The sequence below is a fragment of the Musca domestica genome, unplaced genomic scaffold (genome assembly GCF_030504385.1).
Source record: "Musca domestica strain aabys unplaced genomic scaffold, Musca_domestica.polishedcontigs.V.1.1 48, whole genome shotgun sequence".
Classification (NCBI taxonomy): domain Eukaryota; kingdom Metazoa; phylum Arthropoda; class Insecta; order Diptera; family Muscidae; genus Musca; species Musca domestica.
The window spans coordinates 3908055-3926557 of record NW_026712340.1 but is presented as its reverse complement, the minus strand read 5'-3'; the positions used below and the strand labels follow the sequence as shown (position 1 = coordinate 3926557).

General features: G+C 34.7%; 1 protein-coding gene across 6 annotated transcripts in view; it reads left to right on the top strand.

The window, feature by feature from the left end:
* The window catches only part of LOC101893299 (Zona pellucida-like protein), a 133825-nt gene that overhangs the window by 50171 nt on the left and 65151 nt on the right, over positions 1–18503 (top strand). For 2 of the 6 annotated variants that reach the window (XM_059127805.1, XM_005179235.4), the window contains exon 1: positions 9185–9328. The exons of 2 other annotated variants lie outside the window; for them this stretch is intronic. Coding sequence is in view for 2 of the 4 variants with exons in the window: in XM_020035306.2 (XP_019890865.1) it covers positions 9929–9997 (69 nt within the window). In the remaining 2 variants the exon portion in view is untranslated. Of the gene's footprint in view, positions 1–9184; positions 9329–9922; positions 9998–18503 lie in introns of those variants that run through there. 2 more of the 6 variants (XM_020035306.2, XM_020035305.2) reach the window with 1 other exon arrangement.

The following is an 18503-nucleotide window of genomic DNA, read 5'->3' as shown; positions in this document are numbered from 1 at the left end:
TAGAACAATAAAAACTAGAGAAAATTGACTTTCTTTTGGTTTCCCACAAGAAGTTGAGGGAACACCCGTATGGCACATTGGTAACTGTGATGATGGCGATGATTGTGGTCATACACAAATCATACGACAAGACCTCAGACTTTGCACACAACCAGCCAGCCAGCCAGTCAGCCACACATAATAAAAAACTAATGAAGATTGATAATTTTCTTCTCGTTGATTTTTTAACTTCTTCGACATGATGAAAAGATTTGTCTTTGGGCAAAACGACGGACCACCTTTACAACAGCAACATAATAGTATAAAGCCCAAAGGAAGAAAGCAATAACCGGCCATGCAGGCAAACATGCATGAAGCTAATTATGCCACACACAAGTAACAACAAAAAAAAACGGAATTAGCTATTCTCTCCCCCCCAAAAAAATCAGAACTTTCAAACAGAAGTGTTGAAAGAGCGATATATCAAAGTGAGTTCAATTGAAGCTAAAAAAAAGCTTAAGGCACAAACTTCATAGTTGAACTCCCAGCATGGCCTGGGCAAACAAACACCCAGCTTTGGAAATTAGCCACCACCACCACCACACAGATAAAATTGGAAATTGGGTCAAATGAAAAACAACAACAACATTAGTAATTTCTTTCCTATAGCCAAGAATTACCCAGCCACATATTCGATACCAAACAATTTACATAAAAACCAAAGAGACGAACAAATGCGAATTGTACTCCAACATGGCTTGGGATTCTCAAAAGTCCAATATTGGCGTGTTAGCGATTAATAGTCTGCGATATTTGGTTTCATAGTAACTAATTCTATGCCAAAGCAACAACAACAAACCAAACAGTCTCATACAAACCAACTTCAAACCTAATGAGGTCAGAAAAAGTACCTGAAATGGGGATACCAACCAACAACGAAATGAAATTGAAAATGTATAAAAAAAAGAAAGAAATAACATTAAAGGTAATTTAAGAAGTTCCAAGGTTGTGGGGGGGGGAGGAGGAGATGTGTGTCGCGAATAACTGTTATTTGAGCAAATTGCATTGCACTGGGCCACCATGTCACATACCATGGAGACCTAATTAAAGAAAATTGCCAGCAATGAAAAAGGCATTCGATGACATTGCAAGTTTTGTTTTTCCGTTCAAATTGATCGGAGTGTCATGTCAATAGAAAATTCCATTGTGGAAAGTTCTAAGGTGGTTTGCAATGGAAAGAGGAAGGAAAGGTAATATAGGAGGGGTTTTTAGTAAATTGGCTTATGTTAGCTACTACAGAATATTAGGTACCAATTAAGAACTCTTAGGAACTCATCACAACCTTCATATAACCAATATCTTATCCGGAGCTGGAAATATTTAAATACAACTGATTTGATGGGAAATTGCGGCTGCTATCTTCAAAAAATAAGTACAAATATTTGTAGGACTCGTAAGATGTTTGGTGCTGAAAACCGGTCCAAATTTTGAAGGTTTTGAACATAACTTCCAATTAAATCAGCTCCCATAAATTGTTCAATATACAGCGTGAGATGAAAAAACTGCAACCAACTTCAGACTGCTGTCATTTCTAAGCCACTCGTCCGACAGCTGTTAAAATTATTCCAGTGGCAGCTCATTATATTGTTTACAAGCGCACAAAAGCATTTTGGTGAGACTTTTTCCAGAAAAAAGTTATTCGTGATGCAATTCAAGCGTAATAGTGTGATTTCTTTATATTTGGCTGGAAAATCACAAGTGGCTATCGTTAGAGAATTCCAGCATTTAAATATGAATAAACCTTTTGTGTCTCGTACCAGCGCTCGTTACCATGATACTGGTAGCGTAGCCTGACGTCAAGGAAGAGGACGGAATAAAACAGCAACATCATAAATGGTTCGAAAAATAAAGAAGCAACTTGATCAAAACCCGCGTCGCAGTGGCCGAAAAATGGCTCGTTAGCTGAACATATCGCAATATTCTATTCGGCAAATATTGAAAAATGAGCTCGGGGTAGCCATTGAAATTCCAAAAAGTGTTAGAACTTACACCGCAATAGAAAGAAAATAGACTCAAAAGAGCTAAAGAGTTGCTTCGCTTGGCCGAAAGTGGTGAACTGCCGAATTTGGTTTCTCCGATGAGAAAACATTCGTTGTCCAGCAGTTTGTAAACAAACAAGATGATCGTGTTTACTTGCCAAAGAGGTCAGCTGAAAATATGCACATTCGGTTGGCCTCCAGAACTCAAGCGCCGGCCATGGTGTTGGGGTGGGCCACCATAACAGCCGATGGCCGCTCTCCGCTGGTATTAATCGACCATGGCATCAGAATAAATGCCGAATGTTAACGCGCAAATATTCTGGAGGGTGTATTAAAGCCTTGGGCATGCAAACATTTTGACCGCAGAGCTTGAACATTCCAACAGGACTCAACACCATCGCACTCAGCACGCGCCAACCAAGATATTTTTTACAAAATGAGATTCCTCGCTTCATTTCCAGCGCACACTGGCCACCAAAATCTACGGATACCAATCCGTTGGACTATTGTGTATTTTGGAAAGCAAGGTTGGCACCAAAAAATACCAAAGTGTCGATCACCTCAAGCAAACGCTTCACCGGGAATGGGCCAAAATATCGTAGAGCAACATTCGGGCAGCGTCTGACGGTTTCATTGGCCATTTGAAGGCCATAATTCGTGCCAAAGGTGACCAAAACATAATTAATCTAAACTTATTCTAAAATTTGATGCTATTTCCGACATCTTTTGCTTTCATTAAAAAAAAAAGAAATTAAAAATAATGTAAAGATTATGGCTTTTGATTTTGTTGCAGTTTTTTTATCTGATATATCAGCGTAAAATTCTTCTATCAACCTAAAATTCCGTCTCTCTGTCTGTTGTAATCACCCTATTTTTCGAACGAATTGAGATAGAAGGCTAAAATTTTGCACAGTAGACAGGTTAAGTTCTTAAAAAGGCCATGTCGGCCACCATATAACAGTACCCCCCGATATTCGGTATTTTGATGGTTTCAGCGACATCATTCACCCGAATTCTTTCAAATTTCGTATTTGAGGTTTGTAACAATTGAGTATTCAGTTCTACATCTTCGTCCCATATGACGGTACCTTCGATATTTTCACGATTTTAACGACATTATTTGTCTGAATTGTTTCAAATTTCGTATTTGAAGATCTTACTACAGCCTATGACAAAAAAGTACTTTTGTAGGTCCATGTCTTCGTATAGCCCTTTTATAAATGTATTCATTTAAACGGTATTTTTCGGAAATTTTTGAAACTTTTCAAGATCCTTCGAAATGGTGGAGGGTTTATATTCCCGGTCCGGCCGAACTTAGCTGCTTTTTTGTTTAAAATTAATTTTTAAAGAAATGTTTTTTTCACGTACATTAATTTCTTTTTGGACTATAGGACCAATAGTCGTGGATTTTTTCGAATGGGTTTTAGGATTTTTTTAAGAAATGTAAATATTTTTTGTGGCTTCCTGAATATTTTTTCAAGTACTGTCAAAGCAAGATTATTGAATTTAGCGAAGATCTATATTTTGAGACTGTCAAGCATGTTTTAGAAGTTTTTCAAGAAAAATTTTCATGGACTTTTTTGTGTATTGATTTTTATAAAGGTTTTTCTAATTCACAGGTTTTCTTCGATGAAGTTTTTTATGATATTCTTTAAACCCCCATAATTCCCTGCAAACTGCCATAGAACTCACTTTATTTCAATTTTCCTCTTTTCATTACAAATATCTTCCTATCCCTCCTACATTCTCTTTCAGTTCCCTCTATATCAAATGAAAATAACAACATCAATCAAACGATGGTCACACTCAATTGTATCTGACTGGACTTCCGTCATTTTGCTAAAGACCTGGGCAAACGTGTTAACCTTTAACACCAACTGACTGGCCAGTTGGCCAGGCAGTTAAAAGCTTCTTCACATTGTCTAGCTGGAAGTAGTAGTAGTTGCTCGGTGGTGCTGGTGGTGTCGGGTACTTTCATTGGACACCGAAGAATGACATAACAACGCTAAGTAGCTATGATACGAAAACAAAAATAAAAAAGAGATTATTTAAGACATTACTTTAACTTTGTATGGAAACCCAGAAGAGGTAATAAAACAATTAAAGACGTTTTTTTATTGTTCACAGTACATAGGGTTAATGGGATATATACGTCAAGTCGAAACTTGTTGGATATTTGAAAAATAAAACATTGAAATAAAAACTAGCAAATCATGAAAAAATCATTCAAGCATATCAATGTAGTTGCAATTGTTTTTGTTATTGTTGATGTTATTTTATATTGTTATTGTTGGTGTTATCGTTAATGTGATGGATGTTTGTTGTTATTTTATGAATACATGGAAAACATCTCCATTTTGTTCAAGGTTATTCTATAAATAATTGAGTAGTAATGACTGTGGGGGAAAATATGATTACAGATTAAAGAGGTACGAAAGGTATTAATAAAGAATGCTTCTCAAAATCATTTAAGTTATTTAAAGGTTATATCAATTTGAATGGAATAATGAAATTCTACGATTACAAGGTATGTTTGATATTTAAATGTTACTTAAGGGCTAACAAGGAATCTTAGAATATGGCTCATGAATTTTAACTTTAGAACTATAAAAACATCGTCCTTTTCCTTCTCTCTCATTCAAAAAAAATTTGAAACTATTATCTTTTCTCTCTCATTTTATAAAACCTTTAAAACTCTACACCCATGGTTATTTTGAAAAGAATTCACAAAGAGGTATATGAGAGAGTGTTGGCCTAGTTTGAGGTAAAACATAACTCCAAATAACTTTTCGTAAAAGTCTCGTAATATAATTTTACGCTATGCATTCCACAATAATCCCTAAACCATAAGAAGGAATACAGGATGAGATAAAAAAACTGCAACAAAGTCAAACGCCATAATTTTTACATTTTTTTTTTAATTTTTTTTTTTAATTTTTTTTTTTTTTTTTTGAATAAAAGCAAGAAATTTTGGTAATAGCATCAAATTCTAGAATATGTTTAGATTTGTTCGAATTCATCACCTTCGGCGCGAATTATGGCCTTCAAACGATCAATGAAACCGTCACACGCTGCCCAAATGTTGCTCTGCGATATTTTGGCCCATTCCCGGCAAAGCGCTTGCTTGAGGTGAACGACATTTTGGTATTTTTTAGTGCCAACCTTGCTTTCCAAAATACTCCAGACACAATAGTCCAATGGATTGGTATCCGGAAATTTTGGTGGCCATTGTGCGCTGGAAATGACGCAAGGAACCTCATTTTGTAACCATTTTTGGGTAGCTCGTGCTGAGTGCGATGGTGCTGAATCCTGTTGGAATGTCCAAGTTCTGAGGCCAAAATGTTTGCGTGCCCAAGGCTTTAATACACCCTCCAGAATATTTTCGCGATTATATTCGGCATTTATTCCGATGCCACGATCGATAATACGAGCGGAGAGCGACCATCGGATGTTATGTCGGCTCACACCATCACCATGGCCGGCGCTTGAGTTCTGGTGGCCAACCGAAGGCCCACATTTTCAGCTGACCTCTTTGGCAAGTAAACGCGATCATTGTGTTTTTTTACAAACTGCTGGACAACGAATGTTTTCTCATCGAAAAAAAAACAAATTCGGAAGTTCAACACTTTCGGCCAAGCGAAGCAGCTCTCTTTGGAGTATATATTCTTTCTGTTGCGGTGTAAGTTTTTGCACTTTTTGGAATTTCAGTGGCTTTACCCCGATCACATTTTTCAATATTTGCCGAATGGAATATTGCGATATGTTCAGCTCACGAGCCATTTTTCGGCCACTGCGACGCGGGTTTCGATCAAGTCGCTTCTTTACTTTTCGAACCATTTCTGCTGATGTTGCTGTTTTCTTCCGTCCATATCCTTGACGTCGGGCTACGCTACCAGTATCACGGTAAAGAGCGATGGTATGAAGCACAAAAGATTTATTCACATTTAAATGCTGGAGCGCTCTAACGATAGACACTTGTGGTTTTTCAGCCAAATATAGAGAAATCACACTATCACGCTTGAATTCCATCACGAATAACTGTTTTGTGGAAAATTCTCACCAAAATGCTTTTGTACGCTTGTAAAAAATATAATGAGCTGTCACTGGAATTATTTTAACAGCTGTCGGATGAATGGCTTAGAAATGACAGCAGTCTGAAGTTGGTTGCAGTTTTTTCATCTCACCCTGTATCTAAGTAATTACAAGAATTTTACCTTACTGGTACTTATCTGTGTTCTTATCAAAATTTTCGTTTTCAATATAGCTTTTCCTTAGAGAGCCTCTCAAACACGTATTCGGCTAATTTTTAAGCTTTCCATTAAACCATAAAATATTAGCAACCATATAAGTACGCAAAGCTAGTAAACGTGCCAAACGAAATGAACGCTCTCTATGCGCTACGTTGTTGGCGTTAATATTGCAAGATTACGTCATTTTTTGTGTGGCTGTTAGCTTTTTTTGGATTTCAAAGTCTCCACTCAATCAGTATTCGGTATTTTGTTTTAATTTATTGCAATTTATTGTTTAACGATTTTTGTTCGAAAAATACTCGTACGATTTGCAATGATGTTCATCATTGAATGAGAGATAATTAGAAAAACAACTGACATTTAGTTTTAAGTAAACGGTTTTTGAAAGAGAGGTACTATGGCGAAGCGTTGGAAGCCCCTACACAAAAATTCAAAATTTCCCTGCAATGAAGCTTGGAGTTGGATTGGAATTTTTCAGATTTTAACTTTTCACAGAAACATTTCGATAATCAAATCAGAAATAACTAAACAAGCTATCCTTATAATTGACAGGGAATTCATAAATTCAGCCACCCAGTAGATATCACTTCTAAAAAAGTCCTTTAAGGGATCCAGGCCTAACTTAAAATGCTGAACGTTTATAAAATCTGAAAATTCCAACAAATTTTAGCTTTTCTTATGTACAAATTACTCTTTATTAGGATGTGACTATATTAGATATTACAAATTGTCCTATATTAGGATATGATAACTAATTTTTACTATAAATACGATTAAGTCTAAGTGGGCTTCAAAAGGATAATATCAATAGATAATATTCTAGAAGAAGCACATAATAAGCAAAAATTCACGAAAAAATCTGTCATGATTATTAAAACTCTTGATCCTCTATGGAGTGGGTTCTGAAGGAAAGAATATTGTTCATTTCATATCGGACCTAAATAAATACGATATAAATATTGCGACGTGCCAGGTTTGGTCTTTATTGGCAATTTCATGGCATAAAATCCAACTCATTACACGTTTCTTGTTGAAATAAATATTTAGATATAGCAAATTGTAAAGAATCGCTGATTTGGTTCGTAAGTTATGACAGATAAAAATATTGAAAACCGTGACCCTTTGTGGGTGAGGTACCAGAAAGGGGTTCGCAGCAATATATCATCTTCACAACAGATCTTGTGTTAGCAAAAATGTTTGTATGTGTGAAATTTGAAGAGAGTTGAATGCATATTTGGCTTACTTGAAGCTTTTGTTTTGCCAAAAACTTGTACCCTATGTGGGAGAGGTACCAAAAGAGATGTTCCGATCTCTACCATCTATATATCAGATCTTGTGTTGATGGAAATATTGGGATGTGCCAAGTCTGTATGGAATCGGATGTTAATGTCGCGTTTTATAATCTCCATGGATATTCAAAATTTTGACCCTTTGTGGGAGAGGTACCAGAAGGAGAGTACCGATGTATCCCATCTTCACAACATATCTTACGTTAGTAGAAATAATGGAATTTGTGAAATATAAAGGGAACCTAATGCTTATTTCGGATTTTGAAAACGTTTCGGTTATTCAAAACTTTGACCCTTTGGGGGGAGGTACGAGAAGGAATTATAACAGATCCTGTGTTGATAGCAATATTCAGAAGTGCCAAGTCTAAATGGAATCGGATGTTTATTTCGCTCTATATGAGCTTAATGAATATTAAAAAATTTCGACATTTTGTGGCGGAGGTACCAGAAGGAGTGGTCTAATATATTCAATCTTAACGCCAGACCCTGGGTTAATAAAATTATTGGGATGTGTGAAATTTGAAGACAATCGGTCTCTTACACCACATTTTATAAGAGTTGCAATTATTCAAAATGTTGACCCTTTGTGGGGGAGGTACTTGATAGGGTGGACCAATTTTGTCCATTTTTGACCTAGCACTGACACAAATATTAGGATTTGCAAAGTTGGAGCAAAATCGGATTGCCATTTCTCTTTCTGTGCAGAAAATATATTTTTTGAAAATATCGACCTTTTGTGGGGGAGGTACCAGAAGGATATAGGTTTGACTAAAAAATATTACAATGTACCAAGTTTGGACCAAATCGGATACTCCCTTCGAGAGTTATCGTGCACACGAACCAGCCAGACAGACAGACGAACGGACGGACATCTCTGGATCGACTCCAAATGTCCTGAAAATGATTTGGCCCAAAGACACCTAGGGTCTAAAACCGTTATTTCGATTAGGCATGTTTTTACCGTATCAAATGATATATGTATACCCTCTCTAGCCATATGGCTCAGGGAATAATAAGTTTCATTCTCTTTTCTCTCCCTCTCTCTTTCTCTCTCTTTCTTTTGTCAGTTTTTATAAAAAAAATATTTTCATAGGCATCCTGGCTTAAAAAAATTTATTAAGGAGCTCATAAGCCTAAATCTCGTGGATTTATTAAAAACATAAAATCATGGCTATATAAATCGTGGATTTTTTAAATTATTTCATAGATGGTTTTAAATATTTTTTCAAGTTCTTTAAAAGATGAAAATGTTAATGAAATATTGGCTATGTAAATCGCAAATTTAAAAAAAAATATTCTTCATAGATTTCCAGACTATATAAATAGCGGATTTTATAAAAAATTTTATCTTGGACTTCCCGGACATATAAATCGTTTTTAAGTTTTTTTTAAGGTTTTAAAAACGAAAATTTAAATTTTCCAAACCCAATTTTCTGTTTTTCATTCCAACAATTTGCTTGCCTCAACATTAACACCTTGCATAGCGTACTAAACAGCCACAAAAAAGCTTCATCTCACATCAAGTATTTTTGTTTTTAGAATGACGTTAAGCTGTATTTAAAGTTTGCTGTTGCTTTTTTTTTTTTTTTTTTTTTTTGTTAATGCATTTATCTATGTGTCTATGTGTTTTTGCAATTAGAAGCAATGCGAGTAATTTAGTAAAGTTTTGCAAGGCAAATATTGAACATCACTCAGCATTCAGTGGCGACTGAATGATAGACAGTTGATAGTTGATAGATTGGAGAGGCTTATTCGGGGGGCTAGTAAGAAGGTAAGTACATAAGTAGTATTTGTCAGTTATTTCACCTAAATTCTTATAAAAGAAGAACCAGAACAAACAAAATAAAATAAGCTGTCTTCAGAGAACCTCGAAGTGAGCACGCCAAGAAAATCTATGAGCGTAACTATCAATTGTTACGATCAATAACAATTATTGGGCCAAAAAAAAAAACGCCAACAACAAGTAGTGGCTAATGAAGACTCGAATAAAAAAAGTAAGCAATGAAACGTGGCCTTAACAACTATGCGTGTTAATGCGAGTGTGTGCGTGTGTTAAAGACTACAAAGTAATACGAATTGTATAGTACTCAGAATTATTACCTTTTATTCTCTCCCTCTCTCTCTCTCCAAAGAGAGAAAAATACTCCCACAAATAAACCTTCTCAATAAAATATGACCCAAATCGTAAGAAATTCCATCGGAATGCCGTTTTAGTTATCAATTACAGGTGGAAAAAACAACAACAATAACATCTATTACTTTCAAGTCATTCTAAAGAAAAAGAAGAAAAACACCGAAATGATCTTCAGATAGGAAAGGCTCATAAAAAATATTGCGGCAGCATTCCCCGCTTCTAACAATGATGCTGGTTATGACGATGATGACTCCCATAAATGATCATCAAAACCATACAATTGGAATCAATTACGATTTAATGAAGGTAATGACAAAATAATCCAGCTACCGTTACACACCTCCGCCTCCACAAACGGACAGACACACACACATCTATATGTGTGGACATAAGTGTTATGCTGCGATAAGAACGTGACTCTGATGTAATAGTTTTTCTTTTTCAATGCTTTTGTTTTGTCTTCATTCACACACACACACACCCACCTTGTCCACCAACTCATTACCTCAATGCCGCACTTTATCATTGATGACTGAGGGGAAATTGTTATTGTCATCGTTGTTGTTCATGTTGCTATTATTGTTTCATAGAACAGTACTACTCAGTTTTTGTTTCTGTGTTGCGTTGAAATGCATACGCCAGCTAGCCGGCCAGTCAAGTGCTTGTGTCATAGAATGCATGACGGATGTGATCATCATCATCATCATGGGAAATGGGCAGATAAAATAGCTATTATTTTGTTGATAGTTTTGTTTTGTTCTAATGATAAGAGAAGAGGTACAGATTCTAAGCAAATGTAAATAGGTGATTCTAACACAATTAAAAACATCTTTAATTTTAAATTCAATAAACTTTATTTTATTTCGATAACCAGCACAGGTGTCTCCAAACCTTGCCAAATAAAGGATTGTGTACACATTATATTAAAACCATATGTAAAACTAGCAATTGCCCGCTACTTCGTCAGCGAAAATTGGTTCCAAGAGATCGTGCTAGTCCTGTTTAGAACTCAAAATTCAAATTTTTTCCAGCTTGACAAAATTTTTAAAGCATGAAGCATTATACATATTTTCAGACTTTCAAGGTTTTATATACATTATTCAAGTTTTTCGGAAAAAGTTATAGAAAAATAATTACCTTTTATACCAAAAAGTCTTCCAAATTTTCCATTTCAAGTCTACCGAAAAGGATATATGTAAAGTCAGTGCACAATGGACCCACATTTTTCTGTCCAAAACTATTTCAACGTCGTAAAATATATTTCCAAAACAGGCATCCTATCTCAACCACAGATGCTAACAGTGACAAAAAATTATTAAGTATCGAATTTGGGGATTTCAGCTCTATTCTTTCAACCAAAAGCAAATTTAGTCCTATTTAGTACTTTTCGTACAATTATAGTACACATTTCCAAAAACCGTCTACATACCTCAATTCCAGATACCAAGAGAGACCTTAATATTAAATTTCGGGATTCCAGCCCTATCCCTTCACCCGAAACCAAATTTAGAACCATTTAGTACTTTTCGTACTACTATGTGACGCATTTCCGAAACCTTATCAAATTTAGTTATATCAAATTTAGTACTATTTAGTACTCTTCAAACAATTATATAGCACATTCCAAAAAACCACCTCACAAATATCGATTCCAAATACCAAAAGAGACCTCAATATCAAATTTAGGGATTCCAGCTCCATACCATCACCCAATACCAAATATTGTTCCATTCAGTACTTCTTGTACAATTATAGTACACTTTTCCGAAACCACTTCCACCATGTCCGGGAAACATCTATATCAAATTTGAGGACTCCAGCCCTATACCTTCACCCAATACCAAACATAGTAACATACAGTACTCTTCGTACAATTGTAGTACACATTTCCAAACCACATCCATATGTCCAGAGTAAACATGAACAGCGACCCTAGTACCAAATTTCAGATTTCAAACTCTAGCTGTTCACCCAATACTAAATTGTAACAAATTTAGTACTATTTATTTTTTTATTTAGTACTATTTAGTGTTTTTCATGCAATTATGGTACAAATTTCCTAAACCACCTCTATATGTCCAGGCTACACATGAACAGCGACCCCAATACCAAATTTCAGATTTCATGCACTATATGTTCAAACAATACTAAATTATACCAAAATTAGTACTATTTAGTACTTTTTGTTATCTTGCAGTACACATTTCCAAAAACACTTCTTTATCACAAATCCGCCTACAACAAGGACCCCAATACAAACCTTCATCATAAATCAAACTGCACAAAATGTTAGTACACATTTCCAAAACCACCTTTATATATCCAACTTCACTTTCCAACCTTGATTTTCGTACCAAAGTTTTTAACTCTATCCTCTTACATAATACCAAGTGTTACTAAATAAAGTTCTGATTAGTACTTTTGGTACACATATAGGACACATTTTCAAAACCATCTCTTTATCACAAACCTACCACAAACTGAGACCCTAATAAGAAATTTCAAAATTCCAGCTTCATCCGTTCACCCTAAAGCACACTGTTCTAGATTTAGTACAGTTGTCACACTTAGCATAAATTTCCATGACCATCTTCAAAATAATAGCAAATGGTACTACAATTTAGATGTTTAGTACCATTTTAGTACTTTTCGTAACCATTAAGTTCGAATTTTCAAAACCCCTTTAGTATATCTATTCGGCAAACCGCTCAGTGACTCTCATTCCAAGTTTCTAGCTCATTCCGCTCAGAACCTCGTGCAAAATTTTCAAAATTCTAGCTTCAGCCGTTACTCTGGACGTTGATTCTAGGTCAGTCAGTCAGCTTTCTTGCATATATAGATGACATTTTTGCATTTTATATTAAGCTTTTTATAGCATACTTTTAAGAGCTTCCAACAATTTTTAAAATTTAAAAGGAGCGCTATGCGACATTTATTCATACAATGCTATGTTGTGGCCGAAATCATCAAAATACCATAAATCGGAAGATTTCACTATATACCGTGAACCTATTTATACCATTTTCGATACCCAATGTTCTAAAAGTAGTATCAAAGTCTGTGCAAAACTAAACCCAACAGACGGACATTATAGAGTTTTGTTGATTAAGAATACAAAGGACTTCTTAGACCAATTGAAAAATTAAGAACTCCAAATAAAAAATACGTTTTTATCTTAGCTTCACGCCCCAAGGGCATGAGAACAGAAAACCCTTCTGAACGTAGCCACAAAAATGCATCAACTTCATTTCATCTCCCCTCCTCCTACCACCAAAAACTGATCGATTACAATTTCGAACCACATTATTTGAACTCCATTATGGAATATTCTAACCATGATATTGTTCTTTTGTGGTGGATCTCTTCTGTTCGTTTGTTTTGTGCAAACATCACGTTCATTGACATGATAGGGCATGTTTTTCATTCTTCTGATTTAGTACCGAACCGAAGAAGATGATAATAAAGTTTATGATTTTTCTCACCTTCTAACTCTTGGGTGTATACACCTATGTCTATTTGTCTGAATGTATGTGTGTGCAGAACACCGTAATTTGATTCTAGTTAATTTTTTTTTAAATCTAGCACATAGCATATATACATATGTATGTACATAAACCAGCGTGTGAACCCATCCGCTGATCGATTATGATCATGAGTAATCAAATTTCGGTGTTCGTGAGGTTTGCTGTCGGCTTGTTTTTGTTTTTTTTTTTTATTATTTTTGGATACTTGTTGGCGGACATGCCATTTTTGGGCCACCAAACTTAACTGTGAAGGTTAAGACGGAAATGAAGTAACCAGAATAAAGAATTTATTGTTTATAGTTTTTATGACTGAATGACTGACTGACTGACAGACTGTATGTTCTGTTATGATATGTGCTCGATTGACATAGAAAACGTGATGTGAGATCAGTATTGAAAATGTTGTGATTCGGTTACAAGCTAAGATTCGAAAAAGAAATAAACATTCAGGAAGTGGAAACGTTGTGGCAAATAATAAAAACAAAGGATATTTTTTTTTTTTTGTTAAAATTAAATAGGAGAGCAAGTTTTAAGTGTGAGTGTTAAGGGTATATGGAGAGATAATTGTAAACCGTGTTCAATATCCATGGTGACCACAAACAGAGTGATTAAAAAAAGTGTGAGACGAAAATCATCTTTTCAGGTAGGAGTGTGTGCGTGTGTGTGTGCAATATTTAGTGTTGTATGTGTATAAATTACAAACTGAGAATATTTATCCGTCTCATGCATATTTTTAAGGACATTTCTTAAAAAATATCTGCTGTTGTAGTGAGTTTTTTGGGTACTAAAACACGCTATGTTGCAAACATTCCAAAACTTCTAATTTCGATAAAATTAAATATTTGAGCAATATTCTGAAAAGATGGGCGTAAAATATAATTTCTTTGAGATTGAAAATATTTTCGAGCTAATCAGCACCATTAATTAAAATACTCAAAATGCGGAATAACAGACTAAAATATAAAATATTTTTTGGGAAGCCGAAATACCCGGTTTCAAATAAATGTGGTTTAAAATGTAGCGATATCCTTAAGTATACCTTAAACAGTGAGGAGCCGAGGACCATACCAAACTTTGGACCCATATTGATCCAGTCGAACTTTTTATACCCTCCACCATTTGAAAGAAACTTGAAAAATTTCCAAAAAATTCTGTCGAAAAATACCGCTCGATTGAAAACCGCTATATGGGGGTATACGATATATATATAGCAACGGTTCCGCACTTTATATACGAAATTTAAAATAATTCCGGTGAATAATGTCGCAAGAATCATGAAAATACCAAATATCTGGGGTACCGTTATATGGGCGCTATACTAGAACGTGGACCTATTTAGACAATTCTTTTGTTAGGGGTAAATTACTCAAAAGGAACCCCTTGTATGGATTTTAAGACAATTCCATTAAAAAAAACTTGTTTCAAATCATAAAAATACCGAATATCGGGGGTACCGTTATATGGAGGCCATACGGGGATAAAGTACTCACAAGGAACTCCTTGTGGGGACTTTCAGACAATTTCATTGAAAAATGTGGCTAAAATCATAAAAATGCCGAATATCGGAAAGTGCCGTTATATGGAGGATATGCGATATATAAAAAATTCTCTTCCAGGGGGTAAACATGGTAAATTTAAGAAGGTAAAGTCATTTCGAATAAGCATTCCCATCTTTGCATTTTCTGTCAAATTTACCTGCATTTTACCTTGTCAAATTTCACAGCAAAGAAAGTAGGTTCCCATCTCTGATTTGTGTATGTACAATGGATTTATAAACAAACATTTTGACAATGAGATGTTGTCAAATGAATAATTTTGAAAAAATTGTAAACATATGATTGCATGACTTTACCTTTTTAATTCTACCATGGGGGTAAAGTAGTCACAAAGAACTCCTTGTGTAGAATTTCAGATAATTTCATTGAAGAATGTAGCTAAAATCATCAAAATACCGAATATTGGGAGGTGCCGTTATATGGGGGATATACGATATCGCGGACCTATATAGACAATTCTCTGTCAAAGTACTCGCAAAGAACTCCTTGTGTAGAATTTGAGACAATTCCATTGAAAAATGTGGCTAAAATCATCAAAATTCCGAATATCGAGGATACCGTTATATGGAGGCTATACGATATCGTGGACCGATACAGACACAGACAAAAGACTGATCTGTGCAAAATTTTAGCTTCCTATCTTAATTTGTTTTGACTGTAGCGTGATTACAACAGATGGACAGACGGACAGGCTGTATTCTGGGACCTTTGGTAGAATTTTATGACAAATAACTTTTTAGTGACTCGTTTGAGGGTTAAAACTTTCTACTAAATTAATTTTCGTATTATTCTCGACAATTTTGCCGAAGACATTATATACGTATAATGCTGAGTTCCCAAGGAATTTGAATCCGAAAATTTCCAAAATGTGGAAAAGGTGGAATTTGCCCTCTCGCTTTGCGATATAAAAGTAGTCGTTGATGTTTAAAAATGTCGATACACGTGTCTTCTAAAAAAAAATAATAGCTAGCCGATCCATCGCTCCAACTGTGTTTTAATCTTTAACTAATGACCACACTTTGACAAATACAAACGAAACCCTAATGAACGATTGTCCAGTTTTGTAATTAGAGATTTTTGTTTTGTCAAATGATTTAAAATTCTTTAAATATTCAAATTCATTTTATCGACCCTTACGTGGCTTCATAGACCCCAAGCCAAAGATTTTCTAAAACCAATTTATGATCCAAGATACTAGAACTACTACTACTACCAACTAGAAGCCACTGCAACTATTTGTTGTATTTTGTATGATCATAGAATAGTAGTAGTGATGTTGTTGTTGTTGTTGTTGCCACTAACATACTTTAAAATGAAATTTATGTTAATGCGATCAAAGGAAGCTGAAGTAGTTACAACAACAAGAAATTTCTCCAATATCAATCCAAATGGATTTCTTTTCTTCTCTTTTTCCATTGTTCGAAATTGGTTTCCAAAGCAAATCTTTAGACAAATGTTTGTTCGACAAAACAAAGATGTTTGTTATTAATGGAAACTTGTTTTCCTCTTTTTCCTTTTCATTGCTGCTGCTGCTGGGAAGAAAAAGGGGTTAGCATAGCACGAATTTGACCCAAACATAAAGTCAAATTGAGATCTCTCATGGCTATGTCTTTATTTTCCATTTTCATTTCTTCTCTCTGGCTTCGATTTGAATAGGAGGACATGGTATGTATTGTTTTCCTTTCGAACAACACGATTAAGAAAACAGTAAGAAAAACTGCCAACATTAATTTTCTTTCTATGGCTTCTATGTTCGAAATGTTTGTGATAAGCGACAATAGTTGTTTTTTTTGGTCGACAACACAAAGCATGACAAATACAAAATATTGCCAAGCCAAGCTCTGGGTTTCCTCTAATGTGTCTTTTTTCAAATCTTAGAACGAATAAATCTTTTCTCATGGCTTTGAAAGGAGACAAGGATTGTTTTTGTTGTAGAAACAAATTTTTACAAAACTGTTTGTATCAATACGGCGGGAATATTTATGAGCTTTCATTAATCAGATATATGTATACATACAAACATATGTATGTGTGTGTATTGCAATATAAATTTCAAACATTATTTGATATTTTTATAACAAAAGGCTTAATCAAAGCGAAACATTGACTCTTTCTTTGCGAACTTTCAAATGGCCTCAGGAAGTTTGCATATATGAATATACATAGGTATGGATGTGTGTGTATATACCTGGGAGTTTGTTTTTGATTTCAGTGGCAATGATTGATGACAGAAACTATTTTCTGCTAAATTTATAATTTGTGTTTGCAATCCGATTTCTTTGACGGAGACCGAAACTTTCAATTGGCAATAAATCAGTTTTATTTCAGACTAAAAAGGAAAAATTAAAAAAAAAAAATACCTCGAGCGGGATTGACCCTATTGATACCCTGAATCACATAAGGTTTTAGAAAAACTAATTCCAAGAAAAAAATTTCGAAGAAAATTGGATTTTAGCTATACTTTCAAACAATCATATAAACCTTACACATAGAGTAGACCTTCAATGAGTATTTTGCTTACAGAAATTCGTGTGTAGAACTTCTATACCCAAGAGACCCCACTATGGATATTCACAAATAGAATGCATTATTTGAGTAGCTTTTTATAAGAGAGCATTTATAGGCTCGCCTTTTTTACCACTTTCCATACATAATACCTAGCAGCAGAATTTCTTTCATAGATCAAGACAATAAACGGCCGTTTGTTCATAAATAAAGCACAAATAATCATCCCAAATAGCTTTTAAGGTCTATTACGGAGCTTTTAAGGTCTATTACAGTTTTTAAGGTTATTTTTAAATAAAAGGTACTTTTTGAAGGTCTTCTCCAGATAATAGCTATTTGACTTTTATAAGCAAACAATCTCCCACGGGCCGTAAACTATTTAAAAATCTTTTACAGACCAAAGAACGTTAAAATAGGTTCAAGGTGCCATTTAAAGACCTAAAGAATGGAAGGCCTTTTAAAGACCTAAAGATATTAAAAAGATAGTCTATAGACACAATTCCTTTTTAAACAAGTTAAAAAGCAGAAAATTAGGCCGGGCCCAACTTTGAATACCCTCCACCATTTGGAAGGAATTTGGAAATTTTCCAAAAAAAAAAAAATAATAAATAAAAATTAGAACCCTTAAAAATTTAAAAATCTTTTACAGACCAAAGAACGTTAAAATAGGTTCAAGGAGCCTTTTAAAGACCTAAAGAATGGAAGGTATTTAAAAGACCTAAAGATATTTAAAATATCGTCTATAGACACAATACCTTTTTAAACAATTTAAAAAGCAGTAAGTTCGGCCGGGCCCAACTTTGAATATCCTCGACTATTTGGAAGGAATTCGGAAATTTTTCAAAAAAAAAAAATAAAAATTAGAACCCGTAAAAATTCCGTTAAAATTTTAAAAATACCGAATATAGGGAGTTACCGTTATTTTGGAGTTGCCCGATTAGCCAACTTTCTGTCACAGACTATAGTATCCATTATGAAGTCCAAATATGAAATTTAAAAGAATTCCGGTGAGTAATGTATCTAAAATCATCAAAATACCGAATATTGGCAGGTACCGATGTATGGACATTATACGAAGACCTGGACCTGCAAAGACAATTTTCCGTCACAGGCTGTAGTACCCATTACGAACTTTTATTACGAAATTTGAGACAATTCCGGCGAATAATGTTAATAAAATCAGCACAACACCTGATATAGGTAGTTACCGTTATATGGGAGCTTTAC